At 40.6% G+C, this 20,385-nt stretch overlaps 1 protein-coding gene and 1 pseudogene across 2 annotated transcripts in view; both read left to right on the plus strand.

Annotated features, from left to right (window-relative positions):
- The window catches only part of LOC308283111 (E3 ubiquitin-protein ligase arih1-like), a gene marked incomplete at both ends in the record, with an annotated part of 62,896 nt that overhangs the window by 2,352 nt on the left and 40,159 nt on the right, over positions 1 to 20,385 (plus strand). Inside the window, one exon of the mRNA XM_080723494.1 lies at positions 9,146 to 9,180. Coding sequence (XP_080579620.1) covers positions 9,146 to 9,180 — 35 coding nt within the window. The remainder of the gene's footprint in view (positions 1 to 9,145; positions 9,181 to 20,385) is intronic.
- Positions 13,181 to 20,385, plus strand: part of LOC308284197 (zinc-binding protein A33-like) — a 38,186-nt pseudogene continuing 30,981 nt past the window's right edge. The window contains exon 1 of the transcript in view: positions 13,181 to 14,116. The product of the transcript in view is annotated as a zinc-binding protein A33-like (transcript). The remainder of the gene's footprint in view (positions 14,117 to 20,385) is intronic.

The following is a 20,385-nucleotide window of genomic DNA, read 5'->3' on the forward strand; positions in this document are numbered from 1 at the left end:
GTATCTGTCTATGTCCCTTTATGCCCATTATCCGAGTTCACTATAAACAATGTTGTCAGTAATGCTCTTGTCATTATCCACAATGAAAACGTTTACAGCGTTGGCTCTCTTTTCCCCAGGTCTTATTTATGTCTTATGTCCTCTGTCTGCGCCTCAGACAACTCAGATCTTGACTAATCCTTGTTCTCTTCAGGAAAAGCTGTACAGTCATCGAAATCTGCATAATTCAAGTCATCTTCCGCGTCACACGCTTGTGTCAGTGTGATGTCAGTGTGATGTAAAACGGATATGTGCCCAATCTGCCCATACAGGACATCTGTAGTGGAAGTAAAAGTATTGACAATTGGAAAACCTCCAGAAAAGAATATCTCAAAATTGTACTGAACTGCAGTACTTGAGTAAATGTACTTAGTTACTTTACACCCCTGCTGAGGTCACTAAAACCATCAGGAGACAAATGACAGTTGGAACAGCCACACATAAAGATGGTTATTGATATTGACCAGGTCTTCACAGTTGTATTCATATGGAGACATAACGATGGTTATTGATATTGACCAGGTCTTCACAGTTGTATTCATATGGAGACATAACGATGGTTATTGATATTGACCAGGTCTTCACAGTTGTATTCATATGGAGACAAATGTATAGAATGTATGTTTCCATTCAGTGCTTTGCTTCCATGTCAGGCAAGGATATTATTTATCATTGGTTCTAAAACCAGTGAGGGCAGTTAGGGTTTAAGTGTCTTGTCCAGGGACCACCTTGACACATGGAGACAAATAGAATGTATGTTTCCATTCAGTGCTGCATGTGACTCTCGATCGAAAGTTTGGGGACCACGGATTTGGAGTGTGTTTAGCCAAGTCATGTCCTAGTGGATGGCAGAAGTTTGGACGCAGCTGTTAGCACAGACCAACGTGTTGCAATAATTCAGAGCTTAAGGTGGAGGAGTGTTTTACGTCAATCTATGGATAGATTGCCAGCAGAAAGAGGACCGGTGTCGAGAAAATCAATCACATTAATGGCAATGATGAGTGAATTAGGTTTGGTGGACGTTTGGCGCCATCTACACCCCAGAGAAAAGGATTACACCTTTATGTCCCAAGTGCACGGTTCTTATTCAAGACTAGATATGTTTTTGATTTCAGGAGTGGATACTTACAGGATTAGCAGCTGCACGATAGAACCTATTACCATATCAGATCATGCCCCAGTCAGATTAAAAATAAACATAACATCAAATAAGCAGTTTAAATATTGGAGGCTTAATGTGTCATTGTTGAATGAGGAAGGAATAAAACAAGAAATACAAAGCCAATTAATAGACTACTTGATTTCCAACGATAATGGCACTGTCTCCCCCGCGATCTTATGGGAAGGAGCCAAAGTTGTGATGAGAGGTAATTTCATCGCTATATCCTCAAGAGAGAAAAAGAAAAGGCAAGCTCAGCAAATACAACTAGAGAGTATAATTAAGAAATTAGAGTTAGAGCACCAAACACGAAGAAATCCTGAAATACTGCGTAGATTAAAAGAAAATAGACAAAAACTAGATGACCTGTTAACTTATAAAGCCGAGGGAGCATTACGTTTTGCAAAAAGGGAACAATATGAATGGGGGAATAGAGCAAGTAAACTGTTAGCTTTCCAGTTACGCAAGGCACAGGCAAATAGAATGGTTCATAAGATAACATGTCCAAATAGCAACCAGATAGTAACACAACCCAAAGAAGTTAGTGAGGCTTTTGCTAATTATTACAGAAAATTATATAAAGGACAAAATGAACCGGGGAAAAAGGAAAAGATTGAAACGTTCCTAAACTCTATTAACCTGATAAAACTTACAGCTGAAGAAGCCGACAGTATGACGTTGCCCATTACGGTGGAAGAAGTTAGAGATAGTATTCTTAAATTAAAAAATTATAAATCGCCTGGAGTGGACGGCTATGCGGGGGAATATTATAAAGCATTTGTGGAAGAGTTAACACCACTTCTCTGCAGAGTATATAATTATGCCCTGACAGAGGGAGACCCACCAGGGTCCTGGGCAGACGCTATAATTAGTGTTATATATAAAGAGAACAAAGATCCCACACAATGCTCGTCCTATCGACCTATAAGTCTCTTGTGTGTAGACCTTAAAATCTTAACCTCAATTGTAGCGAATAGGATACAAAAACATATAAAAAAACTGGTAAAACCAGATCAAACGGGGTTCATAAATATGCGTCAGGGGACGGACAACATTAGGAGAGCCCTTAATTTACAATCAATAGCTGCGAAGAGAGATGTGTCATCAATGCTACTCAGCCTGGACGCTGAAAAAGCGTTCGATCACTTAGACCACGCCTTCTTAAAGCAGACCCTGAGTCATATGGGATTTAACGATACGTTTATTAGCTGGTTTAATACATTTTATAAAAAGCCCAAATCCAGGGTGAGAGTAAATGGGTGCTGTTCAGACTTTTTTCCTTTAGAGAGAGGATCGAGGCAAGGCGACAGCCTTTCGCCTTCGCTGTTCGTTTTAAGCATTGAATGTTTGGCAGAATTAATTAGATCCAATCCTCTTATACAGGGAATATCTGATGAAGGAAATGAACAACACAAACTATCCCTTTTCGCAGATGACATTTTATTATTTTTGGAAAAACCCCTGACGTCGGTCCCAGCTCTTCTACAAAACCTCAATGAATACAGTGCAGTATCAGGTTACAAGATCAATACAACTAAATCGGAGGCGATGATGATAGCAGGCGATTGGCCATCTCAATTAGATGACCTGGTGTCATTTAGGAGATCTAATCAGGGATTTAGATATTTGGGGGTGAATCTTACACCCAAACCTACACAGTTATATCAGGCAAATTTTGACAAATTAATTAAAGAAATAAAAAAGGACTTGAATAGATGGGACCTGCTGCCTCTGTCCCTCTTTGGAAGGATAGAGACAATCAGAATGAACATTCTGCCAAGACTTCTGTTTTTATTTCAATCTATCCCTATCTTAGTTCCCCAATTATTATTTAAATTATTAGAAAAATTAATATCACATTTTATTTGGCAAAACAAGAGACCAAGAATAAGGCTGAAAATACTTATGTCTGGAAAAGAGAAAGGAGGGCTAGGTTTGCCGAATATGAAAATGTACTACTGGGCAGCACATATGCGTGCCGTGGTGGCGTGGGCGTCTAGAGACGTAGAGACAGGATGGGTATCGATCGAACAAAATGCATTACCAGGTATAGCACTATCCACACTCCCATTTCTCAGTTTAGAGTCACGTAAAAAAATTAAAATAAATAATATATGGATTAAAAACACATTGAAAATTTGGGATGTTATTCAAAAACAATTAAAGAGAGTCGTGGCTCTATCAAGAGCCATGCCAATTGCATTGAACATAGAATTCATTCCATCCATGTGGGATAGTGCTTATAAAAGATGGGCGGAGAAAGGATTAAAAACGATAAACCAGTTAATGCATGGGAATATATTTAAATCTTTTTTACAACTCCAACAACAGTTCGATCTGCCATCAACAGATCTGTATAGATACATGCAAATTAGAGACTATATTACGAAACATAAAGATTGGGAAGCAATTAAAAAAGAACCAAATAATATAGAAACCCATCTTATCGAAATCTCTGAACGCCCTACGCCAACCAAAAAACAATTGTCGCATATATATAAAAAGTTAAGATTGGATATGTCTGACAATACCCTTCACATAAAGAGACAGTGGGAAATGGAGTTGATTACAACGATAGAAGATGATGTCTGGGAAAATATATGCTCGAAATGCCATGGCGGGCTACAGAGACAACTATGGAGAGAATTTGACTGGAAGACTAAAATTAGATTCTTTAGATCTCCCATGGTGACATCGCACTATAGTGAAAACGCAAATAACAAATGTTGGAGAAATTGTGATATGATTGGAGATCATACTCATTTATTTTGGGGGTGCCCGAAAATAAAAGAATATTGGAATAACATAAAAAAGAATTGGACAAAATCTTCAAAGTAAACATATCTATGGACCCACTGTCGGCAATACTTGACACTTCACATGAACAAAGGTTGAATAATGACAAGTGTTACATAATGCATATTCTGATGACGGTAGCAAGAAAAATCATAACAATGAATTGGAGGCAGACAAACCCACCAACAGTAGAACAATGGAAGCTAAAAGTCAAGCAGATATACAAGATGGAACATATGACAGCCCAGCTACAGTTAAAGCTTGATATATTTGAGAAAAAATGGGGCATAGTGTCCGAGTATATGGAAGCCGAAAATATGGTCTTGCAGAGTTAAAAAAATAAATAAAATAAAATAAAAAAAAAAAGATCACCGGTAGAGGGGGCCAAAGAGCTCCCCAACCCTTTCCTCAAGGCAGAGGTATTTGTATGTGTGTGGGTTTATTTTTGTAATGTTTATTGTAATGGGTGTAATGTTTATGAAAAAAAAAAAAAAAAATGTTTGGTTTTGCTTTGTGTCATGTATGACAAAAAAACAAAAACACAAATGTAATGATGTTGACCTTGCAATGTTAAATACATGAAACAAAATGCAAATAAAAAACAATCAAGTTCAAAAAAAAAAAAAGGTGGAGGAGCTTTAATTAGCTATTGAAAAATAGCTGATATACAAGCTCACAGCGTGGCACCGGGTGCTGCGCTGCGAGCTTGTAGATCTGCTATTTTTGAAAAATCGTGAACATTTTTGCAAGTCTTTGAATATTTCAAATCCTTCTAAGGTTTGTTTTTAAAACCTATGTTTCTATGTCAGTGGTGCTCAAACTTTTTCATGTGAAGGACCCCCAAAATTATATGTATTTGGCTACGGACCCCATCTCAAAATATTTTGTTACAAAATGTTTGCTTAAAAAATACATATATTCAAAGATTTGCACACATTCTCACGACTTTTAAAAAATAGCAGATCGACAAGCTCGCAGCGCAGCACTTAACATTCATGGGGGGCCCGCAGTCAATCCCCCCAGGATTTGGAGCGACACCCCTGCCTCTACACATTGCCAGGGCCTGTGGAATCGAACATGGGACCTTCTGCTTGCCAGGCAGTGTTTCTCCTTGTTCAGCTACTGTAATCTATTACAGGCTGCCTGTAAATAGGGATATGATCACTTAACTTGTTTCTGATGTTATATGGTTTTAGGAAACAGTCCTTTTGCCATGGTTGTTGTGGTGAGTGAGTCGACACAGCAAGCATCATGTGCTGCTCCAAGCTTCCTGTCTTCACTTCCTGTTCTCTTCAGAGCAACATTACAGCTGGTTAGAATTCCATTTCAAACTATAAAACTATATGAAATGATCTTTGTACTGTACATGCAAATGAATTGCTTTCACAGCATGATGCTTTCTAATGTGTCCACACGTATTTTTAATAGCGGTGAAATATAAAGGATTGAAAATAGGACAAGTACAACTTTAAAGACCCCCCCCCCCCCACACACACACACACACACACACACACACACACACACACACACACACACACACACACACACACACACTTTCTTACGCAATCTTAAGAACAAGTTGATCCAACCACAAACTCATGCCCAAAACACACACACATAGGCACGCACGCACGCACCCCCCCCCCCCACACACACACACACACACACACACACAGTGATAATATAGACATAGTTTAAAAATACCAATTACCATTTTTTTTCGATTGCTAAAACACAAAAAACTAAAATTAAGCACAATTTTCACAACCTTTACTTCTGTCCCCAATCGCTTGACTCAATTTGTTACTACTTCAGATTTCCTTATCATATTAGACTCTGACTTTCCTTCTTTACACTCTGATGTAAATTTCACATCACCTTGTTGTCAAAACACAAGACACACTTTTCAGGTTTGCACACACTTCTCACATAAAATCTCAAAGCATCAATCCACAACACACAAATATTCAAATCTCTAAACTTTCGGGTCAGGCGAGCAATTCAGAGCCTGGTCCCACTGCTTCAGGCCATGGAGGAGGCTTGTGGAGATGTGGGCTTTGAGGCCTGTCAGGGCTTCATGCGGCACTCTAGGCCAGGGGTTTTCAAAGTGGGTGATGGGGCACCCTGGGGTGCCACGACGGCAGTCCAGGGGTGCCGCGAGATCATTTGATAATATTTGGAATTTATTTGGACACTTGAAAAAATATGATTTAGTATAATTTTAAACTTGAAGTACAAAGTTATTTTCAGTCAGTTCTAACCAAAATGGCTATTATCTCAACGTTTTCCTCGCAACATACTGTAATCACTAAAATATTGTCACTCTCGGGCAGAAAACTTGTATCTCGAAGTTTCAAATGTGTACGTCTTTTGGTAAAGCAAAGCCCTGCTACATCATACAAGACTGTCGCACAAAACTATTGAAAACAGCCGATCTACAAGCGTTTGGAGTGTTTGGGGGTAAACGTTTGGACCTACAGTCAATAAAATGTTTTGTCTGCATATTTGTGTGCTGTTTTATGTTTGTCTATGAGATTAGTGGGCATACACTGGGTCATTTTACAAAAAGGGAATTGGTTCATTTACCAGAGTAATTGACATTCATTCAGTGTGTTCCATTTCGACAATTGTGTTTTCAATTTTGCTCTTCAGTGTTCTGTTCATGCTTGGTAGTGTTCAGCCAAAAGCTAGTTGTGTTTATTCAATGAATGCATGTGTGTGTCATGTGAAAATATGGCTGTGTTTACCAAATGAAAACACGAGTTCCATTTTGTGAACATGTTAAGAGATTTGATGGCAAAGAGTTGTTTTGCAAAGGGATGCCAGGGTTTAGCAATTTGTGTTTGATGTTTGGAGTTTTGTGTGTGCAGTTTTGAAACAAACGTACAGTTTTGAAAAATGTGTTTTAGCAATCGAAAAAAAACTGTAAGGATCTTGTTTTTTGTCCACATAAAATGATGATAGGTTCTGTTCAATAGCAGTACATTTACAGACCACAAGGAGGAGAAATCACTCAAGTGTAGAATATGGAATGTAGTCTTGGCTGTTATCTCTAACTATATAGTGACTGTGACTGACTGACTGATTAACAGTTGAGTGCGACCTGTATCACTCTGACTGAGTAAAGGCTGGTTCACACTCCCTCTAGCTTCTATAGAACTGTAGCTGAAAGTGATGAGCTCAGTCACAGGAAGACTGGGCACTACACATACCAAATGGAACATTTTTGGCTATAGGGACATCGCAGATTTGTCTTGGGAAACTTGTGAGAGCCAATCAAAGTTGGGCTCTCATAGCCAATACAAAAAATAAATATGTTTTAAGTAGCATGTGAGGGGTCAAACTAGGGTTTTTTCATGATTCTGAATCAGCCCAAAGAATCTTTTTCGTGCGATACAATTCAGAATCATGAAAAAATGTTTGACCCCTCACATGCTACTTAAAGGTCAAATGACATTCTGTTTTTACCAATCATAAAAGTCTTTGCCCTGGTCCTCTCTGTTTAGGTGTCATGAAAAACGGTCTGTCACCTGAAATACTCTAAACTCACCACTAGGGGAGCCTCTCTCTCCCACTCATTCTAACAAATATTAATATAGTGCATGTACTTGAGTACAATTTTGAATATTTGTACTTTACTTGAGTATTTCCAATTTTCAATTCTTATACTTCTACTCCACTACATCTCAGAGGCAAATGCACTTCATCTCTCCACTACAATCATTTGGATTTTGATTATTAATACAAATCACTCACTTCAGCCCTTATAGGCCAGCAGTTCTCAAACTATGGTACCCAAAGTGGCCACTGGCCACGCACACGCACGCACGCACGCTCTCACACACACACACACACACACACACACACACACACACACACACACACACACACACACACACACACACACACACACACACACACAGGTCCGCCCCGGCTCAAAAACAATGACCGAGAGATGCATGCTCGCACTCGCAGACACGATGCATGTGTTTCGCTGCTTTGCTTTGGTACAAGACACACTGTGACACACACACACACACACACTGACACACAGAGGCTGAGCTGAGCCCTGACGAGGCACACACAAACAGCATCGAGAGTCGCGAGTGTTTTTTCTTACCCCGGGACCGAGGTTACCGGATCTCTGTGGTTACATCTGTACCCCCGCGGAGTTGAATTTAGACCGTCCGCGGTAACGTTTCAATAGCTCAGCCTCCGCTCCGCGCTGCAGAAGCAGAACAAACTTCACGGTCCTTCTGGCTTCTGTAGTTATTATAGTAACATATTTTGGCTAAATGCCTCCGTTTAGAGAACCACCTATTGCTTGTGTTATCATAGCGTTTTACTGTCTGCTCGCAGACGTGCCCGTGTGTGTGGGGGGGAGGACAGGGCAGCATGGAGTTATAGTAGGCTCTCCACGGAGCTCTGCTGCCCCGGGAGAAGTGCGCTGTCCTCGGCCTCGGTAATGAGGAGGGAGGCGCTGTCCACGGACCCAGCCAGGGCGGAAAATACATAGCGATACATAGCGATTTTCACTATTTCACAAAAGCATAAACTGACTACTTGATATGAAGGATATTGATGTAAATAAGATATTTGAATGGACACATGTATTTTATATGCCCATATTTACAATTAAAGGACAATATAATGTAGAGATTACTTCCTCAAAACTTGGGCTGTGGAGAAATACAGACAGGGAGAGAGTTAACCTCGCCTACCAGTCTTTCTCGGGAGAAAGCCTGGTGTTCGTTCACAACAGACCGTTTGGTTTCCGCCTAAAGCGCGGAAACCACTAGAAGAAGCGGCGTCGCTTTGATTTAGTTCCCCTCGTTTGTTTCCCCAATCACTATTAAAATGCTCGAGAAGCCTAGTGTAGTCTTGCCAGTCGCTACGAGTTGGACTAAAAGATGCACATACCAAACGAATTTTTCGAAAGCAAAACTACGCCGCATCAAGGTGTTTATAAGGTAGGCCCTATAAAACTATGTCCTTGGGTGCAGGGGAATATTTTGGGTTAAAACTGAATCCGGTTGATAGTTCCGGCCAAAGTGTAGTCCGTCTAGGACTACAACATGACGTAAAGTGGTTTCCGCTCCCGACCGGATCAAACCTCGTAAAGTGAAGTGATCCCAGACTAGGAGAGAGTAGAGCCCAGGAGGAGGAGGAGGAGGAGGGGGGGGGGGGTGCACTAACTGCTTGTGACGACATTGTCCGAGAGCCAATGATCAGAGCATCAGAGCCTCATTATGCAGAAATCGTCAAAAAACCACAGATAACAGGGGAACGACTGCAAGTTAAAAGTTGGTGTTTTTTTGGTGTAATTGAGGCCAGGAAACATTAAAAAAAAGCATACAAAACTCAAAATTTATTTTTGGATGTCACCACCCCTTTAAAGCATAGTCATTTTGTGTATTATTTTACTGTGTAGTTTAAGTCTATGAGAGCCCAACTTTGATTGGCTCCCACAAGTTTCCCTATAGCCAAAAATGTTCCATTTTGTATGTGTGCGAAATGTCATGCTTCTATCATAAAGTGCACGATTCCATCAACATACTGCCCAAAACGCTCAGACTATAAGGAAGAGTGGGAACATGACATAATATTTAAATTTTATTTTTCTTTCAAAATGTTAAGAAATACAATATTTAATATGGTGTTGTGTAGAGTAGGCCTATACATTAGAACATGATTCAACATTTGACAATTAAGGTCTAAAATTACAATTGCTACAAAACCAGTCAAAAGTAAATTTTCACATCATGTGTACTTTATAGTCCTTGTGATGGCCACACCAGCACACATTAAAACATGGTGGACACTAATTCATTTAGTTTATATTTTCAGCACTACAGCGCTACACTACACACAGAACCGGGGTAACATGTCCTTAGGTCGAACTCCCTTTGGTCCGACAAACTAAACCTAACCTTAACCCTAACCCCTGTAAAACTATGCCCAAACCTAACCCTAGCCTCAGTAGACCCAAAGGGAGTTTGACCTATGGGGCAGTCCCCCAGAACCGGTTCAATGACATAGGCCTACTTTTATTTATTGCAAATTTGGTGAAAAGGTTACTGATTGGAGTGTACATTAAGTAACTTAACTTTTGTTAAAGTCAAGTCGTTTCATCAGGATTCATTTAATGTGAATTTCGTTTTTGTTGAGTTTATCGGTTCAAAATGAAGAGTGATGGAGGTCAGATTGCTGGCCAAAGAAAGAACCAGCTGCTTCAGAGGTGCTATCAGGTTTGGTTTGTGCTAATTTGTTTTGGGACTAGAATAATTGTTGTGTTTTAATGGGAAAAAGTCCTTCTCTCAGTTGATCCTGGTTCATGCACTCAGTTCTTTCTAAACAGACTTCAGTTTTCAGTTTACTCTTAATTAAGGACAATTTTCCGTAGAAAAAAAGAGTATTATATTTGTTTAATGCTGGTTTTCTAATTGTGCTGAGCAGGGAGAAAAAGCCTGAACGTCAAGATTAAATACATATACACTTGCCTTCACGTTTCAATAATAAAATAGCCTATTATTGGTTCATTCATTCTAGATTGGTTCATTCTTTATTGGTTCATTCTATTTGTGAGTTATCTGACGGAACTTAAAATAAATTTCATTCTTGAACAGAACTGCGATACATTTGTAGAAATATCATATTAGTCACCAACCCTTCCCCCTGGCCTATTGTCCCTGGACTGGCTCCACCCCTCTCCACTGCTGTCACTCTCAATCCCCATGAATTGGCTCCACCTAGGCCTAGCTCCACCCCTCTCACCTGCTCCCACTTACACCTGATCAGTGGCTGCCTGAGTTCCCTCAGTAAATGTTTAGCAGCAGCAGAAGAAACAGCTCCAACTGAGAGTCCTATCCAGGAGTCTGAGTCTACACAACACAGTATGTGTCACTGAAGTGAGTTTACGTTCATGATTGCATGTGTTGCCTTTTATTGGTTGTTATTTGTGAAATGCAGCAATCACTAGAGAACTCTAGAGACCCCCCCCCCTCCAATCATATTTGATTGTGTATTTCTGTCTTTAATAGAATATAACCATAACCTCATAAAATGTCTTTCAAACCAGTCCTGAACCTATCACCCTCTTCTCTGTAGGTGTGTTACACCTGATCTCAATGTTTGGAGACCTAATCAGTGGAGTGGAGTGTGAATTGGTGAGTCTTATTATTATTTAAAGATAGTTTCAAATCAAAGACAATTTTGTAACTGCCTGAAAACATCCTAACTAAACAAACTGCTATTTTAAAAGACCCAGTGAAATTAAAAATCTTTCACGCTTTTTTCAATCTTAGAGCTTATCCATGGTAATCATATAGCCGCCGCAATTTAATCTGATGAATCTAGGGTTGCAATACCTCCCATAGGCAGCCAATGCATCAAAACAGTTTTTTGCTATCTGATTGTATTACACAATGTAAAACTCACCAATATTGGGGCTGTATGAAAAGCTTGGAGTATCCTCTTTCTATCTGCAAAGTGTTTGTTTCATAAATATCCAATAAGTCTGAGCAGACATGTTTTGTTTTTTTTCTTAAGTGTTGAACTTTGGAAGCGCTCTTCTTCTATAACACCATGTCCCTGCTATGTGACATTTAGGACCAGCTGGTACACAGGACTGCTGTGTCACTTCCCACAAGCACTTCCAAACTCCAGCACTTAGAAAAAATTATCACCTGAACTGAATTTCTTGATAGAAAGTAGCCCATAACCCACACCCTAGGTGGGGTTGGCGATAGGGCCTTTCTGTGTGGAGTTTGCATGTTCTCCCCGTGCCTCCTAGGGTTGATACCCTCACAAAAACATGCAGTAATCCTGGTCTCAATAATGCCTCCCCCTGGCCAGCCGGGGCGCCTGATGGAGGGGAAAGGAACTGGTTGGAATAACGTGTTCCTTCCACGCGCTACGTCCATCCCGGGGAAAATCCCCCCTGTCAGGTGAAAAGAAACAACTGGGACTACTCATGCATTGAAGGAAGCATGAGGTCAGTCCGTTGTCTCCCCAGGCGCGGCAGAGGGAGAGCAGAGCCCAGGATTATAGGCAATTGGCACTGGGTGAAAAAATGGGTTGCAAAATCGTGGGATAAAAATTATTAAAAAAAAAAAAAAAAAAAGAAAGTAGCCCATAACATTACGCTGGGTTTTTATGAAACAAACACTTTGCAGATAGAAAGAGGATACTCTAAGCTTTCCATACAGCCCCAATATTGGTGAGTTTGACGTTGTTTAATACAATCAGATAGCTAAAATCCGTTTTGATGCATTGGCTGCCTATGGAGAGGTATTGCAACCCTAGATTCATCAGATTAAAAAAAAAATCTAGTGTTGCAATTTGCGGCTAGTAATCATAAATTATGAGCATTCCTAACACCAGATATAACAAAATTGAAAATAACCCTTAATTACTTCCCGTGAACAGAAACGTGCTGTGTGATGACATAAACAGGTCTTCTTCAATATAAATGAACCTTGATTACACTCACCTGTTTTATTCCCATTGCTGGCATTCCTCCAAACACAGCTGTTTTTAATTATAGAGCTACTCCGTTTTGAATGTCATTCAGGATGACATCTAGACTGTGTATTGTTATTGTAAACTTAATCAGCACACTAAAATATGTATCTTCTCTCAGTATTTAAAGAATATTGTTGTCACATTTTAATATCACAATATACTGTGACACCCCTAGGGAGGGTTCATCTTATCTTGGGGAGGGTCGTTGATTTTTGACAGTTAGATGGAGGGTTATGTTGAGAGGCATCATAGCACTTAACCACTTTGAACATTCACAGAAAAGAGTTGAATTACAAGCTCGCATTGCATTGTGGCGCATTGTGAGATTGTAGATCGGCTATTTTCAGCAAAGATATTTAGTGTAGACCATGGGAATAATGTTCAATATAGGATTTAGGTGGTTCACAAGGTAAGACAGCTTACCAATAGAGTAAATGCTATCATTGCTAAACTTTGCTGTGATGCAATTCAAAGCTGTACCATTTACAGTATACCCAACAATACAGGTTTATGGGATTTAGGTGATACTGCATAAAATCACACTTATTGAACATTATTTTGTTTTCTCTACAGCACTGTTTGGAGACTCTCTGGTCAGTGAGTTGATGTTGGATGTGAGCTGGTGAGTCGTGTTATTTAAAGACACTTTGCAAACCAACGGAAATGGCAGAGAAAACCTTCCTTGAATGCTACCTGAACTGCTATGTGTGTTCAGAGAATTTCAGAGACCCTGTATCTCTGAGCTGTCATCACAGCTTCTGTTCAAACTGCTTGAAGAAATTCTGGGAACAAACTGAGAAGAAGAACTGTCCCATTTGTAAGAGAAAAGCATCAAAGGGCGCAGCAATTGACTTTAAACTTAAAGAACTAGCAGACTTTTATTTTGAGAGACAGAAAGCTGAGTCATGTGAGGAGAAAGTCAAGGTGTATTGTAGTAAACATCCAGAGGAGCCTAAACTGTTCTGTGAGGACGAAGAGAGAGCTGTGTGTCATTTATATGACTTCCCTCACCACACTGGTCACAGGCTGCTTCCTATTGGACAAGCAGTCAACAACCTGAAGGACCAACCTAAGCCTGACCTCAAGTCTCTACAGGACAAGAGGAACAAATACAAAGAGGTTGAACAGAAATACAATGAAATGGTTAAACACAACAAGAAGCAGGTGGTGACCACAGAGAAGCAGATCAAAGAAGAGTTTAAAAAGATGCACCAGTTCCTGAGAGAGGAAGAGAAGACCAGACTGGCTGCTCTGAGGGAGGAAGAGGAGCAGAAGGGGGAGATTGTCAGCAGAGAGATGAAGATCATTCAGGAGCAGATCTCCTCTCTCTCAGACAGCATCTCTGCTGTAGAACAAGAGCTGCAGAAACCCAGTGTGTCATTTCTCAGCACACTCAGACCAGCGCCAGAGTCCAGTGTAAACTGTCAGAACCACAGCTGGTCTCTGGAGCTCTGATAGACGCGGCCAAACACCTGGAAAACCTGACCTTCAGAGTGTGGGAGAAGATGAAGGAGAAGGTCAAGTTCACTCCTGTCATTCTGGACCCAAACACAGCATCCCGCTGGCTCTGTCTGTCTGAAGACCTGACCAGTGTGAGACGTGCAGACACATGGCAGCAGCTTCCTGGCAACCCAGAGAGGAACACAAAGTATGCCCATGTTCTGGGTTCAGGGGGCTTCAATTCAGGAGAACACAGCTGGGAGGTTGAAGTTGGAGAGCATACTGACTGGTCTGTAGGTTTGGCTGAAGAGTCTATTGACAGGAAGGGAGAGCTATATGGTCTGGGGATCTATAATCCGATTCTTTGGGAAAGAATGGAAAATCAAATATCTATTTTTTTGATTTTTGTTTTAGAGCAAAAAACTAATATTGGGTAAATTTTTCAATTTTCTAACTGTTAGTATAAAATAAAATTATACTAAGATCCCTAGAACCTTTTTCTGGCCTGGGACCTTAGTATAGTTTGATTTTTTGGGAAGGAATGGAAAATCAAATATAAATTATTTAGATTTTTGTTTTAGAGCAAAATACTAATATTGGGTCAATTTTCCAATTTTCTAACCGTTAAACTAAAATAAAATTATACTAAAGTACCGGTAACGTTTGTGGGGTCTAGGGATCTTAGTATAATTTCATTTTTTGGGAAGGAATGAAAAATTAAATATCTATTTTTTAGATTTTTTTGTATTAGAGAGCAAAAAAATAATATTGCTTCTTTTTCCAATTTTCTAACACTGAAACACAATCAGGAAAATACTCAAATGTTTGTCCATTTTTCTGATTGTACATGATTCATTTTTCATTTTTTCCTCCCAATACAAAAATCCAAATATTGTCCGTTTGTAACCCTGAAACAAAAATCAGGAAAATGGTCAATTTTTCTGATTGTGTGATTCATATTTTGGCATTTTGTGATTTGGAACCGACAAAATAAAAATAGGCCCATTATTCAATTATCTAGTCCAGGAAAAAAACCTCATCATGAATGTCAAGACCAATCACATGGTCTACAACTTCAAAATAAAAGCTGTAGGCTAGCCCAGGGATCTTCAACGTTTTCAGGCCAGGGACCCCCAAACTGATGGGGAGATAGAGCAGGGACCCCCTACCTGGAAGACATACAACATATTGTAGGCTATATTTATTTATACAATTCAATACTGTGCTATTAAAATAATAGATTCATATATTCATGATTTTATTATTATGCATGTACTGTAGGCTACAAGTGGCGTACCACTGCCATTTATAAACATACCTTATTAAGAGAACAATGTCAATACTACAGTATATATTGACAACAATGACACACACACACACACACACACACACACACACACACACACACACACACACACACACACACACACACACACACACACACACACACACACACTAGAGCTGGGATCGGGCCCATTTTTTCTGTCCGACCCGAACCTGTGTCCGACAGTTTTCTGTCCGAACCGAGTCGACGTCCGAGCATTAATCATGAAAAAGCGTCCGACCCGAGCCGAGGCCCGAACCTTATGTTTTCAACGCTTTTTCGCCTCGTTTCTTTTTCTTTGAGGAAGCCACTGATTTACACTCACTAGCAAACGTGTTATAATGTGCAGTGAGTGCATGCAGCGTGCCTGTTTGTTACCCTTAATAATATTAAGCCACATTGTGGCTTGTGAAAGTGTTTTAAATAATTACACAAGTAGGCTACGTTAGATTATTAAATAATAGGCTATAACGTGCACTGCGCGTCTGGTGACTCTTGTCTGACTGCAGTCAGTGACTCGCTGCAGTCACACACTTAAAATCCTCTTTTACAAACTGTTAATAAAGTATTCACACACAAACCTTTTCCACATGTTCAATCAATATCAAAATGTATTCAGTCTTACCAGCATAGACGAATCTGACATCTGCTTTTAATATCCAGCGTCCACAAACGGCCAGTCCACGGCCAGTTGGCCGTCTTTCTTAATCAAAAACTATTATTAATCCAACCATTATGGTTTATGGGTTTTAGGCTAAGGCTACATTCAACATCGGACTTTTTAATTATGTCTGCGTTGACAACTACGTTGAAATGCGTCCATACCGCGGCGCTGATTTCCCTCTTTCGTTTTCAATTGCTTTAAATTTTACCGTAGACAAGTTAACTTTTATCTCGGCTGGCGGCAACATTATCTCTCACTCGTTCGCTTTTTCTTCACTTCCTTTTCCCCATGAACATGTGTGCATGGTTGTCAAGACAACGCACTGAGCGTAGCCACGTGCAGTGCACCAGAAAGACAAGGAAATAGCACACACAGAGACGATAGTTGTATCGTTTTACACTTTATTTTCTATGAATCAAAATTATGTCCGACCCGAATCGACGTCCGACAATTAATTGTGAAAATGCGTCCGACCCGAGCCCGAGCCCGTCGGGCTTGTTGGGTCCCGTCGGATTTCGGTCGGGTATCCCAGCTCTAACACACACACACACACACACACACACATGGACCCCCTGCAGTATCCCTGCGGGCCCCCTGTTGAAGACCCCTGGCCTAGCCTAACCACCTAACCCGGTAGGCAGGCAGACACAGGGGCGTCACAATAGTGAGTTAATAGGGCACAAGGTGGAGGGGTCTGGAATTATTTTATAGGCCTACTTTAGCTATTGAAAAATAGCAGATATACTAGTAAGACGCCTCAGGGTGACATGCGACCTCGACCCCTCGATTAATTTGCAAGTGTGATCTGGTAATGCCCATATATGGGCATGTCAGAACATGCTCATATATGGGCATTCCCAGATATGCCCTTAATATTGATGGGACAGGGTTCTCCATATATGGGCATAAAACGGACAAGGATGTCCGTTAAACCCTTCATAATTTGCAAGTGTGATCTGGGAATTATCATATATGGGCATGTTCAATCACATTGTGCACTACATATGGGCATAAATTATATGGGCATAGAAGGGACATCAAGCATGAGGGTGAGGTCAGAGCAGCAAACCAATTCTGTTAAGAGTGGTTCCCCTGACATCACAGTGACGTCACAGTGATGTGTCAGGGTGACCACAGTGTCAGGCGTTATAGACAGACCGACAGAGATATGGTCAAGCTGTGACCGTTCACGTATTATATTATCCACCTGTTTCCGCCAGAATTCACTGTATAGAATTATTTGCGGGCCACATCCGGTTAACAGCAGACATACAAGCTCACATCGAGGAAATGCCGCTTGCCTTCTGTGCATTGCACGATGGGATGTTGGAAAGTTGTGGATACATATTTTTAATAATAACTAGAAAGATCTAGAAGTGTGCTGACTATATTCAACAGTAAGCTAACTGTCATGCATGAAGCTCGACCAATTGATTCCCTATTGATTCCCACTTCCTTTATTCCCTACTGATTCCCACTCCAATTGATTCCCTACTGATTCCCACTTGATTCACTATAGCCTAGGAGTCAATAAACGTTTATAAACAGTCCATAAACGTTACCCATATGTCTGTAAAGTTTCCCTAGAACTATAATGTGTTGCCCTGTCAGGCAACCACACTAATAACTAATAACCTCTGTCGAGGTGCCAACTTACACCTCATGCTTAAGCAGGCCACACACATGGCCTACTTCTGCGCAAGCAGAGTGTGGTAGCTTTGTCGAGGTGCCAACTTGTGCCTCACACATACGCAGGTCACACATGGCACTTGTGCGCAAGCAGAGCGCGCCACAAGGTGTGCACTGCTGGCCTTGTGTCCCTAATATCTTCGCCCGTTAAGACTTTATTGAGAGCGCTCTTATATACCAAACTCTGCTGACATCATCACCCGGAATGCTGGTCGGTCATTGGCTGTAGGGAGACACCTACGCGTGATTGGAAATGACACCCGGGCTCCAGGGAAACCCCGCCCACTGAAGCTTTTGATTGGCTGAAGCGGAGCTAGGGAGCGCTCCATTGTAGTCGCTTGGACAGGGCGTTTATCGTGGGCTTGCCCAGGCCTTACGGCCTGGGCATAAATATAACGATTGCATTCACCACGGCTTCGTAACTCGCGCGGCGCTCCGCCGGCCGCGCGGCCCTGGCCGCTGGCCTGCGCGCCGCTTGCAGTGTCGTGGACAATCGAGCGGCTCCGCCTGGAGCCCGGGTGTCATTTCCAAATACGCGACACGCACATACATACAGTACATACTGTATGTGAGCGCCTGAGCGGTGCTGAGTCTCCTCCTCGTTACGTTGTCTCCCACCCAAGTAAAGCCTGACTACTTTGTTGTGTGACGTGTGTTGCGTGCCAAAATAGCTGATCTGCAAGCTCACAACGCATCTCATCCACGTGACGAGACAACGTGAGCTTGTAGATCAGCTATTTTAACCAACGCGGACGGTTAGAAACGTCTGCCTTCACAATAAGGGTGAGGAAGACTGGGCACTGGGCACCTAAATATTGTGGGCACCTCAATGTTAAGTTGGATGAAATAATTGCTGTGTGTGGTTCTATATGGGCTGTGTCAATGATTTGACAAATAATAGCTTGCAGCAACGTCTAAAAAAATACATTTGAATAGCCAAAAGTATAAAAATATTATGGTTAAAAAAAGAACGAAAAAGAACTAAGTTCATTTTGAGGAACCATGAACTTTAGTTCAAAATGTAGAATTATGAACTATGAAATGAACTAGTTCGTTTTAGAAGTTTTAAACTTGAACTTGAACTAGTTCATTTTGAAAGTGAACTTTCCCAACACTGTCAAACGGTGACCATTACACATGGCTATCCTATGCACCATAGTCACATTAATACAGATTAGAGCTATTGGAATCAGGTGCATCCAAATAATTAAATGGTTAGATAATCACCCGTGTCGGTATGTTAGATAATCACCCGCGTCACGCTTACTGAGGTTAGGGTTAGGGTTAAGGTTAGGTTTTAGTGGTCGGACCAAAGCAATTTAAGGGTGTTCGACCTAAGGACAGACATGTTACCCCGTTTGACACCACTGTCACAGTCACTATAATATTTAAATGACAAAGGGACAATATGCAAACATGGACAGTCTGACAGCAGAATTGAGCGTAGCGTAGGCGAAATGGCTCTTCAACGGCGGCGAAACGGCCAGACAGGTTAGGTGAAAACACTCTCCTCCACGGCGAAAGTGCCACGCGAAAAGACCAAATCCATGTAGGCGAAAAAATCATAGGCGAAAGCGCTGGTGACCGATTTAGCCGACTAAAATCTTATTTAGAGAATTAGTCAACTAAAACTAGAGTACATGTAATCAACACTGCAACCTTCACCTCCTCATATTGTTTTCCTCATGCATCTCTGAACACATGCTTTCACTTTATGCCTGCACAACGGTACGGTGTAGAAATGACAAACACATGATATCATGCATGTAAAAGTATATTTAATCAAATGGTACATGGTACTGTACCACAGAATATCTGTGTTAATGTTGACACAAAATCAATTTCAAACTCAACAAGTAGGCAATTTGTCTTTGAAATTACAATATGTTTATCAACATCAGCCTCAACAGTTACTTTTCTTAAAAATTACAAATTAAACAGTTTTGAAATTACGAGCACATAAAACACTTGATATAGTACATAGAAAAACATTGTGTCTGTAGCCTACCACAAATGTATTAATCTTAAATTCAATATCAATATCTAACAAATTACTTTTGTTTGAAATGAAATTAAACATTGGGTCCTACTATGACATTATGAATATAATTGAACTAGCTGTCCTGACTAGAAAGTAGTGTTCTGTTCCTCAAGAAACAGTTTGGGCTCCCTATGAATTTTAATAGTATTACGTATTGATAGTGTAAAAGGTGCAAACATTTTGTTAATTGTATTAAAAGAGTTGAAGTATTAGAAGTGTAAAAGTATTGGTGTATGGTGCCCACTTCCCTGCTTCCCTGTTACCATTAAAAGCACACAGATAAAGGATTAGGCTACAATCTGAAGATAATATTGTTCATGATACCACTAGAGGGCGGTATAATATTGAATAACTTTACCCTCAATCAACAGCACAATTCACTAGCTTCAAACATAAATACATCATTAATTTACCTATTTTACTCATCTTCTATGTCATGCTCCACTCTGAGAGCAGAGCAGGAAACCTTTTACTAATTGTGGTCGATATAAATGTAAATGAAGGGGCCTATTACCCCGTTTTGAACCTCTGCTAGCTGCTAACTCCCAGGTGAGGTCCAGGGGGCCAACATGACAGTAAAAGCAACACACAGGAAAGAATGTGGCCTAAAGTCAACTTACAAGTTTGACCAGCTGGTCAGAAACTAGGCCTATTCCTGAATGTTCCCTGAAACTGAAACTTCTTATCTTTGAATGACTGCCGGTCAATAA

The sequence above is a fragment of the Nannobrachium achirus genome (genome assembly GCF_963921795.1).
Source record: "Nannobrachium achirus genome assembly, chromosome: 4".
Lineage (NCBI taxonomy): Eukaryota > Metazoa > Chordata > Actinopteri > Myctophiformes > Myctophidae > Nannobrachium > Nannobrachium achirus.